The sequence below is a fragment of the Schistocerca cancellata genome, chromosome 9 (assembly GCF_023864275.1).
Source record: "Schistocerca cancellata isolate TAMUIC-IGC-003103 chromosome 9, iqSchCanc2.1, whole genome shotgun sequence".
NCBI lineage: Eukaryota > Metazoa > Arthropoda > Insecta > Orthoptera > Acrididae > Schistocerca > Schistocerca cancellata.
The window spans coordinates 271,295,557-271,318,842 of record NC_064634.1 but is presented as its reverse complement, the minus strand read 5'-3'; the positions used below and the strand labels follow the sequence as shown (position 1 = coordinate 271,318,842).

At 38.4% G+C, this 23,286-nt stretch overlaps 1 protein-coding gene across 1 annotated transcript in view; it reads right to left on the bottom strand.

Moving 5' to 3' along the window:
- Window positions 1-1,623: 1,623 nt before the first annotated feature.
- The window catches only part of LOC126100562 (lysosome membrane protein 2-like), a 454,514-nt gene continuing 432,851 nt past the window's right edge, over window positions 1,624-23,286 (bottom strand). The window contains exons 8-10 of the mRNA XM_049911179.1: window positions 15,470-15,588; window positions 12,231-12,359; window positions 1,624-4,070 (exon numbers count right to left, since the gene is read on the bottom strand). Of these exons, the coding sequence (XP_049767136.1) occupies window positions 3,861-4,070; window positions 12,231-12,359; window positions 15,470-15,588 (458 nt within the window). The 3' untranslated portion in view covers window positions 1,624-3,860. The remainder of the gene's footprint in view (window positions 4,071-12,230; window positions 12,360-15,469; window positions 15,589-23,286) is intronic.

Below are 23,286 nucleotides of genomic sequence, written 5' to 3'. Positions count from 1 at the left end.
GTATAGGTTTGGTGGTTGGTGGAATACCGCTGATGGAGGGGTGGGATGAATAGTCAGCAGACACTTCTCATTTCAGGGCATGAGAGGTAGTCGAAACCTGGCAGGGAATGTAATTCTGTTGCTCCAGTCCTGGGTGGTACTGTGGCCGGACGATGGGACCTTGAAAAATAAGGCATGGGAGATTTGTTTTTGTACAAGGCTGGGAGGATAATTACGGTCTGTGAATGCCTCAGTGAGATCTTCGATATATTTCGAGAGGGTTTTCTCATCACTGCAAATGTGATGACCATGGGTGGCTAGGCTGTATGGAGGGAACTGTTTGGAGTTGGATTGGTGGCAGTTGTCGAAGTGAAGGTATTGGTGGTAGTTAGTAGGTTAGAAATGGACAGGGGTACTGATGTGGTCATCTTTGAGGTGGAAGCAAACATCCAGGAAGGTGGCTTGTTGGGTTGAATAGGATCAGGTGAAGCAAATGGGGCAGAAGCTGTTGAGCTTCTGGAGGAATGTGGATAGGGTTTCCTCACCCTTGATCCACATTGCCAAGATATCATCAATGAATCTGAACCAGGTTAAGAGTTTATGATTCTGGGTATTATCCAGACTATATTCATCTAGTATTGGAGAATGAAAGTACTTGCCAACTTCCACAAACTTAAAATATAATTTCAAACATATTCAAAACTTTTTAAGTAATGTACCAATTGTCTCCACTCCCCCTCCCCCCCCCCCCCCCCCACACACACACACATAAAAATAGTGAAAGGAATAGACTTTATCAGTTAATACATTTTTAGCTGTTCAGATTAGGTACGACAATTTCATTTATAACTTCTTTATGAGTAGCTTTATTCAACACACTTTTCAGCTATTATGTGCAAATACTGCTGAATGAGTCTGCAAAAATATATCACTGTATGACACGTAGCCCTAGAGATATGACATCATAAACACTGAGAAGTGTGAAAACCTAGCTGTGGATGAATAATCCATAACTAATAAAACCAGCATAGTTAGGGTTTTGCATCTTCACTCGTGTAAAGGCTTCAGATAGTCAATGTCAAACACTTCAAACATTAATTCATTTGTAACAAGACATTTGAAGCAATTATATGCATTAGAGTCCTATTGTTTAAAGAATTTCTCTCTATCTCTCTCTTTTTGGGTGTGTTTACTGGTCCCTTCTAACCAGTCCACATATTTCAAGTGATCACCGAAATATCGGCGGTCACTGAAAGTGTTATCTGGCTGAATTCCCAGAAGTTATTTGAAAGTTGTATACGCCAGGAGAAACTTGGGTCTCCCAGTCCACATATGACTGGCATCCCATCCTCAATGCTAAAAAGGGTGCAGTTAGTGGTATAACGAAACCACATGCTAGCAAATGATGATGAATTACAATCAACAGATATTTCTGGAAATTAAGTTATATTAGGTGAAATCTAATGCAAATCCCCTACTACCTGCAGAGGCAGATTGGTAATATCATGTAGAAGTAAAAGGAAAACAAATTGCAGGGAAGACAACAATCTGAATATATATGCTGTTTATTGAGGTGGTTAGATGTAATAGCTACACAGAGGTGTCAAGCACAACTCAGTGAAGAAACTGGAAACTAAGCATGAATTCAATTGAAAGCTTGGTGATTTTATTAAATTCTGATAATAGCGATTATGCTGCAGTATTTAATGGCAATAAGTGGGCTTCATAGTCGAATCAATGAATGTCAATAAGTACTGCCCTCTTTTGCCAGTGTAAAAATTACTGAATGTACTATGATGTTCCAATTAAATTATACATAGCTAATTGTGACAAGCAGAGCAGCAACAAATACTTCAAAACAATAATGAGAAGCTATTAGTCAAAATGAATAATTGCCTACAAACAATGGTTCCACAAAATATTGTGTACTTGGACATAATATGTGCTATTGTTCTTGTTTCACTACTGTGATAATCTCAGTCCTGTGGTACTGCATCTGCTGCAGCAATGTCACTATGCTCTTCTGCTCGTTAAGGAACCATACTAAAACTTCTCATTCTTTCTAAAGCGAACACATACAGTAAATGGCATATTTTTTTCCATTTTAAAAATCCTTATTCTTTTTAGCTTAAATGATTTGAAGATCAGTCAAAGTTTCCTTGTGATGTGTATCATCACAGTCTCCAAGGGAATTCTCATGCATGCATACACACATTTAAGGCAGTTTGTTACAGTTTTGACAATATTTATGGAAGAAATAAATTTATAATAGTCTCAGATACAAAAAATAATAATTTATAGCAAACAAGCAAATACATTTTCAAATATAGAACAATACAAGTACAAAAATTACGTTTGTCTCAAAATATATGGAAGCAATTACATTTCTTTTAATTATAAAAATATTATCACATAGCTCTGCATGTAACAGGTAAATTTTACTTTGATGATGTGATATAGCTCGAATGTGAAGTTAGTGTCCAATAGTAGTTTCAGAGTAAAGCCAGATTTTTAAAACAAATCTCTTTGCAACATTAGAGATGTTTAAATGGATGTATTTTAAATCCTTCTGCAAACATTCATAAAATAATTTGTGGCAAAAATATAATTATAAAAATATATTTTGTAAAAATGAGCCAAAAAGGGCTTCTGTAGTATATGCTACCAAGAAATTGCCACAAAAGCTGTTTTGCATTCTTCGGCAAAGCATCAATGTCAAGAGTTAATTATTTACTGGAAGGTAAACCATGTTTACAAATTTATTATTATTTTCTCCTGAATAGGATCAAATATTCCAGGAAAATGTTTCATTTTGGCTTTAAGCACCAAAGAGATATGGCACATTTATGACAGATATAACAAGAATACAATGCAAATTGAAGTCTAACATAAATAGTGTACAGGAATTACAGCAATAAGCTGCATACAATCCATGTGTTGTACATTATAACCTTATAATGAAGTCATTTGCTTTGACTTCTGTTTACTTAAATTCATATATAACCATACTGGCATTATTGTTTATGCAAGACAAAATTGAAACCATTGGAATGAATCAGTTGACAAGATAGAGTTGAATATAGAACTCAATGATCATTATTTCTGCAACCAATTATGAATATGGCTTTTTGATGGCTACTACTGAAGTGTTGTCTTCATTGGATACTACAAGTAAAGTTATGATTCTCCTTGTATTGGAAAATTCACAAACACACTAGTGACTATGACACACTGATAGGCTTGTGCAGTTCATATTTTGCAAAAACTGGTGTGTCTACAGCAATGGAGTCATTTGTTTGAATATTGTGTTCATTTACGAAAGAAACTTTTCCACAAATACAATGCAGCTTCACAAATCTATTGTGAGAAATAGCTGTTTTAAGTTCCTTTGTTTAATGACACATTTATGTTGTTCAAGAGTATCGAAAGTGAACAACTTTAAATGTTTGTGAAAATGTTTTCAGAAGATTCCAGACTTCCATAATACTGTTCAAAGCAGCGCTTTGTTAGGGAAGTTGAAAAGCTACGGCATTTCAAAATTATAAAGTGTAGGACAACATTCTAATGATTATTGTTACATTTCACTGACATTACACTGATATTAACCTGTCAAACACCAAAAATATATTGCATTTCCACAAACATATTTCTGACTTTTACAGTTTCTTTTGAAAAATATACTCAAATGCCAGACAACCCTCAAAATGAAGACAGTCATCAGAACACAGCTCTCAGTCATTGTTTGATATAGTATCAGCGAGAATTTGCAGTTCCGACACTGCACGTATCGTTCATGCAAAACTTTACACTCGCAATTATTTTTACACTCTGTAGCACTTTGAAGAAATGCACTTTCAGATGTAGGCACCTTTGACTTCACGCTACAGTGGCTTGAGTACATGGTCTTTACTCTCTGTCCTTCTGGTGCTGCACATCTCTGATCTGTATTTATGCAGAGTACAACTCAGCATCACAAAACACAGCACAGCCAATGCTAAGAGACCCCAGCGGAGGATCTGGCGTGCAAGGTTCACAGTATGTGTTGCGCTGTACAGTATTGAATGCAGGTCAGGAGGAAGTTCATTCATGGCCTATGAAAAAATAAAGAAGAGTAGCAACATTAGCATATCATAATTAAAATATTATAATGTGTGGTGTCTGTTCTTTCGGACATGTCTGAAAGAACAGACACCATTTTGATCCAGCAGCCATTATGAATTAAGACACAGGGGAATCACTGAAATTGGCTGCAAGTGGGCATTGACTGAAATCAATGGGTAAGTTGAAAATTTGTACTGGACTGGGATTCAAACCCATGTCTCCTGCTTATTAGGCAGATGCTCTGACCACTATGCCATCTAGACTACCATAGCATGCCTCCCATCAAACCCAGCTCAGTTTGACTCCTGGTCTGGCACAAATTTAATTTGATTTAAATCGACGTCCACTTGCAGCCAATATCTGTAATTTCTTTGTGTATTAATTAAATACAATTATTGAGAAAACATGTGGCCCACACAAAGTGCTCTTTCCCATTTCACATTATAGCTAGTTATATTATCTTTTTTGGATTGATGTGGGGAAAGAGACCAAACAGTGAGGTCATCGGTCTCGTTGGATTAGGGAAGGATGAGGAAGGAGTCGGCCGTGCCCTGTGAAAGGAACCGTCCGGGCATTTGCCTGAAACAATTTAGGGAAATCACAGAAAACCTAAATCAGGATGACTGGATGTGGGATTGAACCGTCGTCCTCCAGAATGCGAGTCCAGTGTGCTAACCACTGCGCCACCTCGCTCAGTATATTATTTTTAATCAGTGAAAATTTCACTGTTCGTAGCATGATACTTTTCCCCTTTACTTTCAGTGATGTGTATAGAATAAATTTTGAATGTGCATCTACTTTCGAGTACATCTTGTGCTATTGCGGGTTGTCAAATGCTTAATTGAACAGGTCATTTTATGTTCCATGTTATTCTCAGTGTCAGAATATTGAATGCTGATAAATACACTCCTGGAAATTGAAATAAGAACACCATGAATTCATTGTCCCAGGGAGGGGAAACTTTATTGGCACATTCCTGGGGTCAGATACATCACATGATCACACTGACAGAACCACAGGCACATAGACACAGGCAACAGAGCATGCACAATGTCGGCACTAGTACAGTGTATATCCACCTTTTGCAGCAATGCAGGCTGCTATTTTCCCATGGAGACGATCGTAGAGATGCTGGATGTAGTCCTGTGGAACGGCTTGCCATGCCATTTCCACCTGGCGCCTCAGTTGGACCAGCATTCGTGCTGGACGTGCAGACCGCGTGAGACGACGCTTCATCCAGTCCCAAACATGCTCAATGGGGGACAGATCCGGAGATCTTGCTGGCCAGGGTAGTTGACTTACACCTTCTAGAGCACATTGGGTGGCATGGGATACATGTGGACGTGCATTGTCCTGTTGGAACAGCAAGTTCCCTTGCCGGTCTAGGAATGGTAGAACGATGGGTTCGATGATGGTTTGGATGTACCGTGCACTATTCCGTGTCCCCTCGACGATCACCAGTGGTGTACGGCCAGTGTAGGAGATCGCTCCCCACACCATGATGCCGGGTGTTGGCCCTGTGTGCCTCAGTCGTATGCAGTCCTGATTGTGGCGCTCACCTGCACGGCGCCAAACACGCATACGACCATCATTGGCACCAAGGCAGAAGCGACTCTCATCGCTGAAGACGACACGTCTCCATTCGTCCCTCCATTCACGCCTGTCGCGACACCACTGGAGGCGGGCTGCAAGATGTTGGGGCGTGAGCGGAAGACAGCCTAACGGTGTGCGGGACCGTAGCCCAGCTTCATGGAGACGGTTGCGAATGGTCCTCACCGATACCCCAGGAGCAACAGTGTCCCTAATTTGCTGGGAAGTGGCGGTGCGGTCCCCTACGGCACTGCGTAGGATCCTACGGTCTTGGCGTGCATCCGTGCGTCGCTGTGGTCCAGTCCCAGGTCGACGGGCACGTGCACCTTCCGCCGACCACTGGCGACAACATCGATGTACTGTGGAGACCTCACGCCCCACGTGTTGAGCAATTCGGCGGTACGTCCACCCGGCCTCCCGCATGCCCACTATACGCCCTCGCTCAAAGTCCGTCAACTGCACATACGGTTCACGTCCACGCTGTCGCGGCATGCTACCAGTGTTAAAGACTGCGACGGAGCTCCGTATGCCACGGCAAACTGGCTGACACTGACGGTGGCGGTGCACAAATGCTGCGCAGCTAGCGCCATTCGACGGCCAACACCGCGGTTCCTGGTGTGTCCGCTGTGCCGTGCGTGTGATCATTGCTTGTACAGCCCTCTCGCAGTGTCCGGAGCAAGTATGGTGGGTCTGACACACCGGTGTCAATGTGTTCTTTTTTCCATTTCCAGGAGTGTATTTATAATATAGAAAGTTTTACAGAACTTGGAATCAGGTGATGAAACTGTTGTGTGTGCTAATAAATCACCTTGATCTTAATTATACACATTTTTGTTAAAAGATAATTGAGCATGTATTACTGAAAATATTGAAAGCATGGAGTTTTCAGTGAGGTCTCTCATATGGGTAAAGGGTGGAGAAAGAACCATAATTAGATGTGTAATGCAGCATAAAAAATGTATGACAGAAGCTGGGAGGATGGTTAACTGATGTTATTTGAAACATAGAAGTAGATCTACTAGTGTTATTCTTATCTCTGACATAATTTAGAAATACATGCCCTGGCAGAATCAATCTACACTGGTATCTGTAACAAGTAGAATACTTTTCTGTTATTTTTAATAGACATCCTTCAGCCTGGGCTGAGCAACACCAATTAAGAGATCACACTGTATGGAATTCATTTTCATCTGAGTGGTTTATGTTATAGATGTGCTCTCAAGACTTTTTTAGCACATTCATTGAGAGAACTGTGATCAGGAGAGATGGATTTCATGTAGAATGAAAGGCTGCAATGGCAAGAAGTGAAAAAGTAAAGCTTTTCAAAGTGAGGTTAGTGTTGCTTGTGGTGGACTTAATGCAAAGAGAAGTGTGAAGGTGATCAACAATCAGGTAAGTGCCTAGAGATTTGAAAAACAAAAATATGTAATTAGAATGATTGAGCTGGTCCAGAAAATTTTGAGTTGGTGAGTTTTTCCTCCATATTGGAATGTCATAGAAACAGAATTATCAATATGTAGGAAATAACCAAATCAGTCATTTTATGATTTCAGTTTAAAACAGAGCTAGTCAATGGTACATAAATTCTCTACTTCATCCATTAACATATTTTGTATAATATAATTTTTCACTTTATTTGCATTCATACAGATGCTGGTGCATTGTTTGCTTGTGTATTAGTGTAAAAGAGCCCTTTTTCATGTTAATAATACAATTTCACAATTATAAAACACACTTTCTACTCCTTATAAACCAGTTACATTAATTATTATTTCCTTGGCCAGCATATTGAGCATGTTGATGTAGGTTCTGCAACTGTAATATTGATTTTGAACAAGATACCAGCACCAGTTGCAAGTTTCTTTTTATTTCAAGAAAGATGACTGGTTTCGGTCCCCAAGACCATTATCTGGTGGCACCAACTTACATTTTTTTTTAAACCAAAGTACAATGGAATTAATCATATAGAGAAGAATATAACAATAAGCCCAACAGAACTGATCAACCACCATGTTATCCTCAGTCAACTGGCATCATTGGATGCACATATGGAGGAGTATGGGAGTCAGCACACCCCTTGCCCATCCATTGTCAGTTTCCAGCATTTGGAGCTGCTGTTACTTGGTCAAGTAGCTCCTCAATTGAAGTCATGAGGCTCAGAGCACCCCAGTAGGTCAACAGTACATAGCAGCCTATATGGTCACACATGCAAGTGCCAATCAGGCCAAATGGTGTTTAGCTTCGGTGGCCCAAAGGGAACCGGTATATCCCCTGCAGCAAGGCCACCCATCAGCAGCAAGAGTAATAAAATAATGTTAAGAAACAGTTCCACCATACACTTCACTTCATAACATTAGCAAAATAAAATAAATAATGTTGTATAAACTCCTCCCCTATTAATTCAATGACATATATTTAAATAACCTACTGGTTTCTGTGAAATCAGATTTGGTACATTTCAGTTAGTATGATTGTTGGTTGCTGTAGGGCTCTAAACAGTCTTCTAATAAAGAGAAACACCACCCTTGTCACACTGCCATGCTTTTCTTTACTTTCAATTCCTTTTCCTCTGCAACTTCAATTCATTATTTGATGTGACTGGGTTACAGGAAATAGATATATGAAACAAACTAAATAATATTTAAAAGCAACTCCTCAAACAAACATCATAAAAACAGCATGAAAAATTACATTGTAAAAAGCTTCTACAATTTAAGAAATCAAGATATGTAACAACCTGAAGGAACACACAATGACTGACAAAAAACACAAGGAGATGGCACTTAAATTAAGGGAGGGGCAAGTTAGAGGAAGGGTCTATAGAGGGCAGAGGGGTAAGCAGGGAGAAGCAAGTAACAATAAGAACACAGGCACATTGGTTTAAAAGTAAAACGAAAAATAGGAAAATATAGTATGTAGAAGAGTAACATGTATAAATAAATACATACATACATAAGAAAAAGATATGTAAAAAGTAATGTTATTAAAAGACTAAGGAAAATGGCTGACACTCAGAAAACCTAAGATGAATGGTGAGTTAATTATGGAAATCTGCTTGCATGCTTTGTCATTCGTTCTGTGTTCTCACTGGACATCTAACATGTAAGTTCATGTTAATGTACCTATTGCTTTAATTGTGTATCAGTTTACACAACATTATTTGCTTCATTATGCAACTCTTCTGCAGTCTGTGGATGAGTGGTTTTTCAACCTCATATTATTACAATTGCTGTTGATGTCTATGCTATATTCTTCTCTATATGATTGATTTTGTTTTCTGTAATATGTAGATACCACTGGATAATGGGCTTAGGCACAGGAACCAGTCACGGTTATTAAAATAGAAAAGTGCTACTGGTGCTGTAACTTTATTCACAACAATAACAACAACAACAATAATACTCATCATCAACATCATCATCCAACATCATAAAATCACAAATGAATTTTCTTGGGTCATATTAAAATTTGCTTCTTTTGGCAAAAGAAAGCAGGCTCTACCTAATGTCACCTCACTAACATTCTAGTGTAATTGTAATTGGAGTAGGATACTGAAACAGTGGTTTATTAAATGAGGAACTTAGTTCAAATCAGGTCAAAAGCTTATGAAAAAGAGGTTATTGGCATAAATATAAAAATGTAATTTCTTCACATATCTTGTTACAAAGCCACACTAATTCAGATTTCACCAGCCATCCTCAACTCTTAAAAAATTGCATCATTCCACAGTGCATGCTATCCTTTGCTAAAATCATGTTTTGATATCTCAAACTGTTTTTGAGATAGGAGGGATGCAGTGTTGATTTTGTTCTAGCTTTATCACTGAACTGCATGATCACAAGTAAATTCACTACATAAAGCAATTTTCTTAATAAAGACAAGATAGAGACCTTCTCCAAGTCTAAAGAAAAATTCAATAGGTTAGCTAAATTTCATATGCAGCATCATATGGCCTAATATGCATCAAATACAAATTCATGGCAACCCCTATTCTTTGTTACAAACTTTTTGAATTTCGGGCAGTATATTACTTATATGTGAGATATCACAATAACTAAGACTGTTAGTGAAATGATGTGAACATCATGAAGGTGACATACAAAGCTATGACAGACATAAAAACCATTTTTTTACTGAATAGTTTCTTTAAAATTGTGAGGGAAAGATTTCAGTGTAGCTGACATGAGCATGAGATTCTGCTGAAGTAGTGTGTCAGCCATCAGCTCACCAAAAACTCACATACTTGGTGGAATGAGGAGTCGCAGAAATCCACCCATCTGTGTACCTGCTCAGAGGCCAGAGTCACAGTTCCCAGAGCAGCAGGTAATTGTCTCAAATCTGTGCCTCCACCTCCACACAGGTGGGGCTGTTCTTCAAGAATCTGCCAGAAATGTCTGTGGGCTGTTGCTAAAATCTGTTTGTTTGTGACCAGCTAATCTTCTCCCTCTGTGATGTCTTAACAGATGTTGTATTATCTTGTCCCTTCTTCTCATCAGTGCTTTCCATATGTTCCTTTTTTTGTGATTTTGAGGAGAACCTCCTCATTCCTTACCTTATCAGTCCACTTAATTTTCAACATTCTTCTGTGGTACCACATCTCAAATACTATACATTCTCAGAAATTTCTTCGTCAAATTAAGACCTTTGTTTGATACTAGTAAACTTCATTTGGCCTCCTTGCCTGTGCTAATGGCCTCCTTGTCATGTTGTCCTTGCTTCGTCCATAAAGTTTGCTTACAAGGCAGCAAAATTCCTTAACTTCATGATCAATTTTGATGTAATGTTTCTCACTATTCTCATTTCTGCTACACCTCATTATCTTCGCATTTACCGAGTTTACTCTCAGTTCATATTCTTTACTCATCATAAATATTCATTCTGTCCAAATGATCCTTTAATTATTCCTCACTTTCACTGAGGACAGCAATACCGTCAGCAAATCTTATTGATGGTATCCTTTCACCTTGAATTTTAATCTCACTCCGTAACCTTTCCTTAATTTCTGTCATTGCTTCTTCAATGACAGACTGAGGAGTAGTGCCTTACCCCTTTTTTTAAAATCTGAGCCTTTGCTCTTTATCTTCCAAATCTTATTATCCCTCTTGGTTCTTGTACATTACATGCCTTTCTCTACAGCTTAACCCTATTTTTCTCAGGATTTTATACATCTTAAACCACTTTACACTTCTGAACACTTTTTCAGGTTGACAGTCCCCTATTAATGTGATTTTTCTTGTCTTGCTTCCATTATCAAGAAAAACATCAGAACTTCTTCTCTGGTGCCTCCAACCTTTCCTAAAGCCAAACTGATCATCATCTAACAGATTCTCAATTTTATTTGCCATTCTTCTGTGTATTATTATTGTCAGCAAGTTGGATGCGTGAGTTGTTAGGCTGGTGTGTGATGCTATTGCACTTACCTGCACCAGCTATCTTCAGAATTGCGTGGATGACACTTTTCCAAAGTCTGACAGTAAGTTGCCAGTCTCATAAATTCTACACACTAACTTGAATAGTCATCTTGTTGCAACTTCCCTCAGTGATTTTAAAAATTCCAATGAAATGTTATGTATCCCTTTTGCCTTATTTAATCTCAAGTCTTCCAAAGCTCTTTTAAATTATGACTAATAAGGGATCCCCTGTGTGTCCAATATTGACTCCAATTTCTTCTTGTGTCACATCAGACAATTCCTTCCCCCTCATAGAGGCCTTCAATGTGCTCTTTCCACGTATTCACTCTCTCCTCTGTGTTTAATATTGGAATTTCCACTGCATTCTTAATGTTTCCCAGCTTGATTTTAACTTCACCAAAGGTTGTTTTGATTTTCCTATATGTTGAGCCAGTCTTCTGACTGTAACTGTATCTATTGATACTGATGTTGAGTGGTATCTTTGTTGTGATTTTCTATGCTTTTGGTGGCAATGTGTTGTAGCAGGAAGGAAGAATTAGAACTGATGTGTGTAGAGGACTGTCTACTTGTGGTGTGGTGATTGAATCTAAGAAGCATTTATTAAACTAAAGAAGAAAAAAACTAAATACCTGTATCTTTTCACTTATTTTTGTCCATTAACCTAATGAAGTGGCAACACAACCATAAACATTCAGACCTAATCTGAAGGAAGAACTGTAATACTGGTATCATTTTTGCTTCTTAAGGTATTGCAAAACATTCATACAAACCAGTTCACTCTAACATTGAGATTTGCTAAGCATTATTTTAACTTAAATTTTGTTCTTGTTAATAGAGATTAGGTTAGAACTAATTTCAAGCTTCAAGCACCATGACTTCCTTCAAGCTATAATCACTCATCATCAGGCTGCAAACATATTAATTTGGTACCCTATTTTGATTACAGTTTTGAAACCGCATCTTCCTTTATGTCAAACATTAATATGCAAGTTATTTAAGGCACTTTGGGTGTTCATAAATATAAATCAGAAAAGTCTGTAACATGTAATTATTCTCACTATTCATGGCATAATTAAATGGACAGATAGTAATTGTGGGACCACATGCATAACTATACAACAACTGATATTGTCTACATGATATACTTACTACTTCCATCCAAGCAATTGGTAGTATCATTCCTTCAGAAAACCTGTCCAGTTGTGTCAGTACTTTTGATTTTTCAACTCTTACATTGAACTGGAGGCTCGTTTTACCCCTCATCACTACTCCAAGTGTCTGAAAATAAGCATTAAATAGAAATAAGTGGATGTTACATTTGCTTGCATTATAAATATTACTACCCAATTGTGCTGAAGTATATTCCATTTAAATGCTGAAGAAACAAACTAATAATAATGATGATTATTATTATGATGATGATGATGATGATGATGATGATGATGATGATTATATCAGAGCTTTTATTTTTATCCTGTATTTCCTTTACTGCATCACAGTTCAGTTGACAGCTTAGCAGGCCAATCCTTGCATGAAACATGCAGCCACGTAGGTAACACACAATAGATGATCGTCGTTGTGGCTGTACATAGTCAAGTTTGCATCTCTGACATTTCTCGTTTTACTGTTTCTGACATGCCTGCTCAAAATCTAAAACAGCAGCTGAAGTAGATGTGTGCCAGCAAGCACAATCTTCTTCTGTGGTGCACCAGGTACTTTGGTCAATGATAAGACTCTTTAGGTTCTTCTTGAATTTATCCTTACAGCACTTCAGAGGAGCACCCTGGGGCCTCATATCTGTGCTTACATTGCTATATAGAATTTGTCAAAGAAGTCTGTAGTTTCTCATACAATGGAGATGCCCAATCAACCTGAGTTGGTGGCCATCGATTGTGGTTTCTATACTGTAGACCTTTGCCTTGTCAAGAACAGTTTGTGTTTGGTATGAAGTCACCTCATTTGAAGTTCATAAGGTATCTAAGGTTCTGTTGGTTGAAGCTTTCTACACTGATCATTATAAAAAGAGCCGCAGCAGGAAGGACAAGACAGATGGCTGCTATTGTTTGCAGGCAGGTAGATATCACAAAATAAAATGATTACAGTTTCAACTTTGAAGGATCAAAATTTATTAAAGTGCATGGTCATAAAACATACATGTTATTATTGAGTTGCTAGGCACTAAGAGCAAAGGTATGAAATGGTAAATACCACTGATGTTTCAGTCACCTTCTTTGGAGACAGTGGCAGTTGTGGAGTTCTTCATGTCAGCTGGTACATTACTGGTTTCCCACATTACAAGCTACATGTTGAATAATCTGGTTTTAGAGACAAACCAGCACTCTGAATGATCGCCAGGGAGATGTTGTCAGGTCTGGGTGCCTTTCTTATTCCATCTAGAGCCTTGCTAAATTCATGAAATATTGGTAGGACTGCCATCCAAGTTTGTGGTGGATGCTATGGGACTTGTCTGAGAAAGTTGTTAGGACAGCCAAATCATTGTCAGACCTTCTACATAGCTTCTCTGGGCAGTTCTCGGCACTTCTCCTATAGTTGTTTCACACATCTTGAAGTTAGCAGCAGCAGCAGCAGCAGCAGAACTAATGTTGATGGGCATGCTGAAGTGCTCTTCCCAGCAACTCAAAATGGTGTGACCATTAGTGAGGATGATTGTACTGTCAGTGGCTTTCAGGACTCCTCATGAGGAATGAACACCCACATATTTCTTTCATTCTAGTATAAAAACTCTTGAAGTCCCTGGCATCTGACAGATTTTGGGAATTTCTTAATTTTTTATTGCCACTTGTTGTTCTTGATTGTTCTCATTTCAGTTTGACACTTCTGTGTGAGCTCTTGAAAATGTGATATCTTTTCCATGGAGGATTGATTTGAGTAAGATATAGGTAAGCATCCCACTTAATCCTTATGAGGTTGTTCATCACTTCATTATTGTCATCGAACAAATATTTTTTCTTCTTTGCATCAAAACCGGTGACCAGCCTTTTTGATGGTATTTTTTAAAGTGGTCCATTTCTGTTCAACATCTGTTATGTTAGATGGCGTTTTGCGAAGTCTATCCAAAAGTGTTCCTTCCAAGGCAGCCTGAACAGTTATATCCTATGGGCTGTTAATACTTAATTGTTTCATGGAAGGGTTTGAGAAGTAGGATCATGATTTACGATGGACAAAGATCCTCAGATGGCTAACTGGCAGTTTGTGATCAGTTAAACAACTGTCTGTGATTCAAGATGATTTCATGATCATGACATCTTTCTTGTCATGCTGACAAGTGTTGACAGTCAGAGATTCCACTGTTTGGAGCATGGATGCATCCTTACAGTTTTATAATGATTAGGGAAATGGGATTGCGTATTGGTGGATAAAAAGCTCATGCTCAGTGCAGAGACCAAGAAGCAGCACAGCAATGTAGTTTCAAACACCTTGCTTACCCATGGTGTTCCTCTAAAAAAGAATCTCAGTTGTATTGGTACAAAATGGCTTGGCACTATACTGGGTTTCTGACTGCTATGGAGATGCTCTCTGCGTTCTGTACTAAGTATGGCTTTCTCACCACTTATACTGCTTGCCTCATGCTAAAACCTGTACCGAGAGATGGCATTTACCTTCTAGGGAATATTTATCATTCTCTTTTAAAAGAACTATTTGGTGAAAAAGCTTATTTTTTATCATCTTGTGGTATCTTCACTTCATGAAGGACTGAATTTTGTTTTCTTATTCATCACATTTACTGTGAAGCATCAAATTAAACAAAGCAGTGCATGAAATTTTAAAGAGTTTGCAAAGGTAAAAAAAAAAAAAAAAGCATAATGTAGACTTTACATATGGTTGATTTTAGCTCATACATTGCTGTGTATGAAATGTAGATATGATATCAAAATTTTCTTTGAAATTGAGAGCAGAATGTTGTATCATTCTCAAGATACTGGTTTTCATATCTGGTGGACAGGCAGATGTGTGCATCCAGTTCCATCCATGTGTATCAGGAATCATGGTCATAACAACTGCCACATTTCATAAATGGTTTGGAATGCAGAAACAAGTTTCTTTGTGTGCAAAAGACAGTATGCATAGAGGCACATTATATGATAAATACTCTAAACCTTTTTATTCACTAAGATAAGGAAGTAAGTTGTCCACAGGAGTGAGAGGTTTGGTGAAACAGGATGCATAGACATGTCAATAGTGCTTAAGGAAAATGCAGGTGCCACATTTAAATATGTGCTCAGCAGCCCGAGAGCAATGTAGTATTGAGATTTAGCTTGTCCACAGCCAAATGGCTAACATGCTTACATACTGTAAGAAAGGAAAATACATAACACAGTCTTCTACAGGTATTTATGTACATATGGTCTACCAACTTTGATACTTACTGGATGAATATCTAGATAAATGTCATGTTTTTCTGGGTCTGGATTCATACCCTCAATTGCTTCAAGCAGTTCTTTGTCTCCTAGGTGGAAGTGGGGAAGTGATACCATGATTGGTGCACCTAAATGAAAGTAATAATACACAAATTACCACACAGAAATTTTTCTACATAAATCTGTAATATTAATAATACAGTGTTAGCAACAAGTTATGGCTTACATTTTGTTGTGTATTCCTGAGACAGCAGAAGTTATTTGTAACAATAATTAAAACAGTAATCAAAATTCCTGGATGGAGCAATACATACAATAAGGGAAAGGCAACCACACACCTATACCAGGTCGATGCATGGAGCACAGTAACACATAATAGAAAACAACATTCACACTAGCTTTTGAGCACTAGCTCCTTTTCTGGTAATACTACATACATTCACATATACAACCACAGAGACACAGAAACACACACCCAAGGCCATGGCAAGACTACTGCAATTACTAATACTGTATTACTGAAAGCAGTTGCCTGAGATGATGGAGGAGAGAGAGAGAGAGAGAGAGAGAGAGAGAGAGAGATGGGGAAAAAAGGAAGATCTCTGAGCAGATGACTTTGCAGTCACATAACAAGGTGAAAACAGTACAGAGGGTAAAACACAGATTTAGGAAGAGGGGAAGGAGGAAAAAGGAGAGAAAGGTGTAGACAAAAAGGGGGAAAAGGAAGCGAGGGGGGGAGAGAAATGAGAGGTGTTGAAAAGGGGGAGGGGAGAGAGAGGGGGAGAGAGAGAGAGAGAGAGAGAGAGAGAGAGGGAGGGAGGGAGGGAGGGAGAAACTGGGGGGTGGTGAGAGTAGTGGGGGAGATGGCAGTGCATGATCTGGAAGGAGGAGGAGTGGTCTGGACAGAACAGAGTAGGGAAAAACCAAGGTGAGGCAGTGGGAACAGGTTACCACAGGTTTAAGCCAAGGGGATGGTGTGGGAGAGAGAATACCCATCTGTGCTGGAAGAGAGTATCCAAATAGTCCAAGTAGTGAAGTTTGTTGGTTGTCATGCCTACATAGACTGCAGCACAGTGGTTGCAGCTTAGCTTGTAAATCACATGACTGGTTTCACAGGCAGCCTTGCCTTTGATGGGATAGGTGATGTTAGTGACCGGACTGGACTAGGAGGTAGTAGGAGGATGTATGGGACAGGTCTTGCATCTAGGTCTATTACAGGGGTATGAGCCATAAGATAAGAGATTGGGATCAGGGGTTGTGCAAGGATGGACGAGTATGTTGTGTAAGTTCGATGGATGGTGGAATACCACGGTAGGAGGGGTGGGAAGGATAGTGGGCAGGACATTTCTCATTTCAGGTGTAGTGGGACGAAATTAAGCGTCACCCATCCACCAAAGTCAGCCCAGTTTGCAGGTGACTATAAGTTTAATTTAGTTTGTTTATATATTTTTCTTATTATTTGTAATAGATGTGAATTATCTAAAAGTTTTGTATTTTTTTTATGTGTTTCATGTACGGAGAGGGCGGCGCATCGAACGGAGACAGCATCTTCGTTGCCGCGACCAGAGAGGAAATTGCTGGCCGCTATACGTCGCGGGTCGACAGCCGAGGAGCAACAGAAGATCCTGGAACCGAGTTGTTGCGTCGTGCTTCTAAAAAATTAAAAATGAACTTTTATACTCTTTTTGTACAACAATGACGTCATATAGAGCTTAATCTTGTTGAAAAGTCAGTCACTAATTCTCAACGCTCAAGTTCACATCTGTATGTGTAGGAAGCTAATAAAATAGTGTATGCTACTAAAGTTGAAACACGTGTCTTGAAGATTTATTTATGAAGAATTATGTGAACGGATTAATAATATATTTGACAAGATTAGTGATTCTTACGGCGTTCATTGAAACTTTGAATCTCAAAAGTTTATTTAATGGGTGATTTTGATATCGATTAGATCAAGATAACGTGTGTCAATATAATTTCTGAGGAGAAAACAAACGAAATTTAAAATCGAAAAGTTTACGCAAACCAATTGGCCCGAGTGGTGTAATTCTTTGCATACGACTCAACTGATGTTTTACAGTTTCGTTCAAGAACCATTCTGTGACAATTTAAAAAGAATATAAATCATTTTGAAGTGGGTTGTAACTGACGTAGGTGACGAAGTCTGCACAGGGTCATATGATAAACGAAAGTCATTCCTAAACAAAACCTATACGTCGTTACACTACACCGTGGCGACCTTAAAAACAGGACTTGTATGCAACTAAGGCATACAGGTACGAAACAAAGCATTAAGAGTCCTTCGGAAGTCAACGCGAGTTCTCGTGGAGCCTTCACCAGCCAGCGGCGACTTCGCGGGCGTGGGCATCTGACGGAGCGCAGCCGAGCAGTACGGTCACGCAGTTATTCCACGAGAAGGCGCATCTGTTGGGCAGCAGCTGAACGCTGCAAACCCCGACAACCCTTTTTCTCCCTAAACTAACAGGCCCAGTCCGTCAGCTGCGGGGTGTTCCTCCGGCTGGTATTAGAGGTGTTGCTGAGGGCTTCGCCTGTCTACGTGGTTGCAGCCAGTGACGTCTCCGGTGTTCGACTCAGCGTCCTGCCGGTGGCGGAAGCGGGGTCGCAGCATCTCAGCGGCTGCATCGACGGCTGTTATATCTGCAGCCCATAGCAGCACACTGATCACCGAGAACTACAAACTACAATATTAGTGTCCGGTGAGTTTGTTTCAAGTTGGAAGTGCAGTGTTGTACATAGGGAGTGTGCTTTTACAGGATTGTTGGTTACAAGTCTGCGTGTGTAACTAGTTAATATCTTACAATAATGTCGGGAAGTGAAATGTCAGACGAAGAGCAGTCTATGTCCGATAGGAGCATGAGATCCCTTTTTAGGGCGATTGCTAAATTAAAACAGTCTAACGAAGAATGTACTGCTAGATTAAAAGAGGAATTAAAACAGTCTAACGAAGAATCTACTGCTAGATTAAAAGAGGAATTAAAACAGTCTAACGAAGAATCTACTGCTAGATTAAGACAGTCTAACGAAGAATCTATTGCTAGATTAAAAGAGGAACTAAAACAGGAATTAAAACAGTCTAACGAAGAATCTACTGCTAGATTAAGTGATAAAATAGAGTCTTCTAAAGTTGAAATGCAGGAAAAACTAGTAGGACTTAGTAATAAGATTGCTGATAATTGTAAAAGGTTAGAAGAACATATCCAGGAATTACGAGAGGAAAAAGCTCGTATGCGAAACGATATTACTGACTTAACCGAGAGACTAGATAGTGTCAATATCTTAGTTGTAAATGAAATACAGAAAAATAACGATATGTTACGAGATGAATTTTCTATGCAAACGGAAACTGTTCGTAGAGAATTATTGGGATCTATTAAAGAGGTCTCTACCAAACCTGTAGAGATTTCTTCAATAGATAATGTAGAATTAGAGACATTAACTCATCAAGTAGAAAAGGACCATACCGAAATCGAAAACATGAAATTTTTAATTACTGAAATATGCAGTAACCTTGAGGCTGCCAAAGATAATAACACTGACGACAGTACAGAGCGTTCACATCATGAACACAGTGAAGAATCGATATTAGCTAATCGCGTTTCCAATACAGAAATGCGAATACAGGAAATTACTAAACGGTTATCGGAATTAGATAATAACGAAAACATTTCAGATAGCAGAGGTAATAACATAATCAGAGACAACAGTCGCATCGAATTTGCTAGCTCGGACGACAACAATATGAATAAAGAAATCACGGCAAGCCAATCCGATGCAACTCCGTCTCCGCAATCTAAACAAAATCCGACTATTTCTCTCGCAGAATGTCTGGATGATATAACGACAAATTCAAAGGTAGCAAGTCGATTTCCTGTATTCAAACCAGGAGGCGAACTTCACCCTATAATCTTTATAAAAGCTTTTGAAACATCATTCTCCCCCAAATGGAGTAATGAAAAACGCATTCAATTTGTAATAGGACATTTAGAAGCAGAAGCTGCGGAATGGGCAGTACTGCATAGAACTGAATTCAGGGACTGGGATGATTTTGTTAAGCAGTTTAAACAACATTATTGGTCAAGAGGAAAACAACAACACTTAACTTTAGAGTTGTTAGACCCTCCTCCATATTCTAAGCGGTGGGGAGGTTATAGGAATTATTTTGAATGGCATTTAAACCGTGCTAAATTAATTGAAGAACCAATTATTGAGAGTCATTTAATACGAGTCCTAATTAGTAGGTTACCGTATTATGTAAAGGAAAGAATGATAGGAAAAGAATGGTCACAGCCGTGCGAATTGTTAGGATATTTAGAGCAGCTAGATATACTTAACAGAGAAAGGGAAGACGAGAAGTTTAGATTTGGTAGAAATGACAATCCTCGAAATAATAATAATAATTCAGAACCACGAAAAGCTAATAACAACAATCATAGCCGGGTTTGTTATATAAAGCGTCAATCTAAAGATAAAGAGAGCCAACAAAATCGTGGCAATAACTCGAAAATGCGGAAATTACACAATAACGATCATGAAATAAATCATCCTCAAGTAATTAATGAAGGTCAAGTGGTAGGTGACGTTATCATAGAAAGTTCGGAAAACTAGTAAAGTCCTTTAGTACGGGTCAACTAAAGGGAACTGTTAGTCAAGATTATACAAGACCCAATTGCAATTTATCATTAAGCTGCCAAAAGGACGGTGAATGGCAACAAGATTTGCTTCAGGAAGACAATCAGATAAGGGAGAATATAACTTATAAACCCGTTATTAAAGGTTATATTAAAGAGACCGAAATAAATATTATAATTGATTCGGGTAGCGAAGTAAGTATTTTATCGAAAGAATTATTCCAGCTTAAAAGAAAGTATTGGAATTTCCCAACCTTACCTGTAACTGGGGTGAAAATTATAGGAGTTACCGGTAAAAGAAGTCAAAATATTACTGAGGAAGTTTATTTAACTTTTGAGATTGCTAAACAATTAATTGCTCACTCTGTACTTGTCGTAGCCAACTTAAATGTGGCCCTAATTTTAGGTATAGATTGGCTGTGTAGATATAAAGCTATATTAGATTTTAAAGACTCTTCCTTAACCATCCATAAGGAGGCATGTGCTTTTAAAGTGAGGTTTTCTGATAATCAAGTACCGGAAAATTGCTACGAATCCTTACAGATTAAGTACGCACAGACCATGAGCCTATTAAAAGATTTTAGTGATCTTGAATATGAAGTATACCAAGGTCAGGCTAGTAGCAGTATCGAAACCGAAGTGAAAGAAAAATGTTATTCTACGAATTGTCTATCCGAACCAGAAAAGGAAGAGTTGGAATCTTTGTTGTTAGAATTTAGAGCCGTCTTCTCAGATGAACCAGGGAGAATTAAAGATTACGTTTGTAAACTTAAGATTAAAGATCAAAAACCATTCTTTAAGAAACCTTATCCTATTCCAGTACAATTGAAAGAACCGGCTAGTAGAGAAATAAGTAAGATGCTAGAACAAAACATTATCGAACGATCATGTAGCGCTTTTAACAGTCCTTTGTGGGTAGTTAAGAAAGCTACTGGTGGGGTACGACTAGTTCTGGATGCCCGTGAGTTAAATAAAATTATAGAGATGGAAAGAGACAGACCTATTCCTATGGAGGACGTACTTCTTAAGATTGCTGGTTCACGTTATATGAGTACAATGGATTTAACTGCTGGCTACCATCAAGTAATATTACACCCGGATTCACGGCGATATACGGCTTTTCTTTTTGAAGGCAGATCATATCAGTTCCAAGTTTTACCCTTTGGACTTAATATATCAGTGTCAACTTTCATTAGGGCATTAGATTCTGCTTTGGGTCAGCAATTGTTACAAAAGATTATTTTATATGTAGATGATATTTTGGTAGCCATTAAAACGTGGGAAGAACACGTAACGATATTATGGGAATTGTTTGACCGTTTAATTGACAGAGGAATTACTTTAAAATTATCTAAGTCTTACTTCGGAAAGGAGAAAGTGAGATTTTTGGGGCATATAGTGGACAGTAAAGGTATTAGGCCAGACCCAGCACGTATTGAAGCTATTGCTCGATGCCCGAGTCCTAGAAATCGGAAACAATTGAAATCATTCTTAGGAATGGTAGGATTCCTGAGAAGATTTCTTCCAGGGCAGGATATTGTTAATCCTAAATTACTAGATTTATTGAAAGAGAAGTCAGTATGGCTCTGGGGACAAGAGGAACAGGAAGTTTTTAATAAGATAAAAGGAGCTTAACCGAAGCCAAAATGTTATACCCCCCAGATTTCAATCAGGACTTTTGTATGTGTACGGATGCCTCTGATTATGGTGTGTCTTGTGTAATATTCCAAGGTGATCTGACCGATGAAAAGGGATTATATCGGCCTATTGGATTCGCTAGTAGAACTTTAAATAAACACGAAAGAAATTATTTTGTAACCGAGAAGGAAGTTCTCGCAGTGGTATGGGGTTTTCAACGATTTAGAGGATCATTAATGGGAAGAAAAACAATTGTATATACTGATCATCAGGCTTTAATCTTTCTGAACAATTGTCGGTTACTTCACCGTAGACTATTACGTTGGGTATTATGCTTGCAAGAATTTCAGTACGAAATTAGGTATATAAAAGGATCTCAGAATGTAGTTTCGGATGCTTTGTCGAGACTCCCCGTAGGAATGGAGAATATTAACATTGTAGAAGAACCAGGAACAAATTACCATGTTTATTTCCTTTTAACTCAGGAGAACGAACGTAAGGTTAAACGGATAGTAACTGCTATTAGATACACTCAAAGAAATGATGATCAATATAGGGACCTTATACAAACCCTTAATAATGGGGACGAAACAGTTAACACCCGGGGTGTGTGGTTATATTTTAACGACTTGTTGTATTGGAAAGCACAGAGGGAACACCAGAGATGGAAAATCTGCATCCCGAAAACTGTTGTAGACGAGTTAATTACTTATATTCATGAAGGTTATGGGCATTTTGGAATTCATAAATGTATTAAACATCTAATGAAGTATTATTATTTCAAAAATATGTCCCGTATTGTGAGAAGTATTATTAGGGCTTGTGAAACATGTCAAAAGGTTAAAGTTAATAACAAATCTAAGCGTTATAAATTACATGCTGTAATTCCTCGAGGTTTGTGGGATCTACTGTCATTAGATTTTTTCGGCCCTCTGCCTCGTAGTTCAGGAGGATTAACTTATGTGTTTGTTGTAATGGAATGTTGGTCCAAACATGTGAAGCTATATACTTTGAAACGAGCGAATACAGCAAGCGTTATACGCTGCCTCACCCGAAATTACTTTGTTAACTGGGGCATTCCTAAACGACTTATGTCTGACAACGGTAGTGCCTTTATTAGTCAAAGATTTCAAGATATGATAAAACAATATGGAATCAAACATATCTTAATTTCGAAATATCACCCTCAAAGTACAACATATGGACCTTCAAAGATAAAGAAGAATTTTCTACATTCCTTACCGATCTTAGAACTTTTAGGATGAGATCGTACTAGCACAAGATCTCCTACCTGAAATGAAGGTTCTATAGCATGTTCATTATAACTTTTAATTCTCCGTTCGGCATTTTTAATAATCTGTTCGCAAACTTTTTCGTCTGGGATGCCTTGTTGGATCTCATTTGCTGGTGGCCAAGGTAGAGCAGCTAGTAAAGGCTCACCTATAATTCGTTTGCCTAAAATTTCTATAGGTGACAATCCCGTCGTTAGGTGAGGCAATTCATTTAATATCTTTTCGAATTCAGGCATTAGTTTGGCCC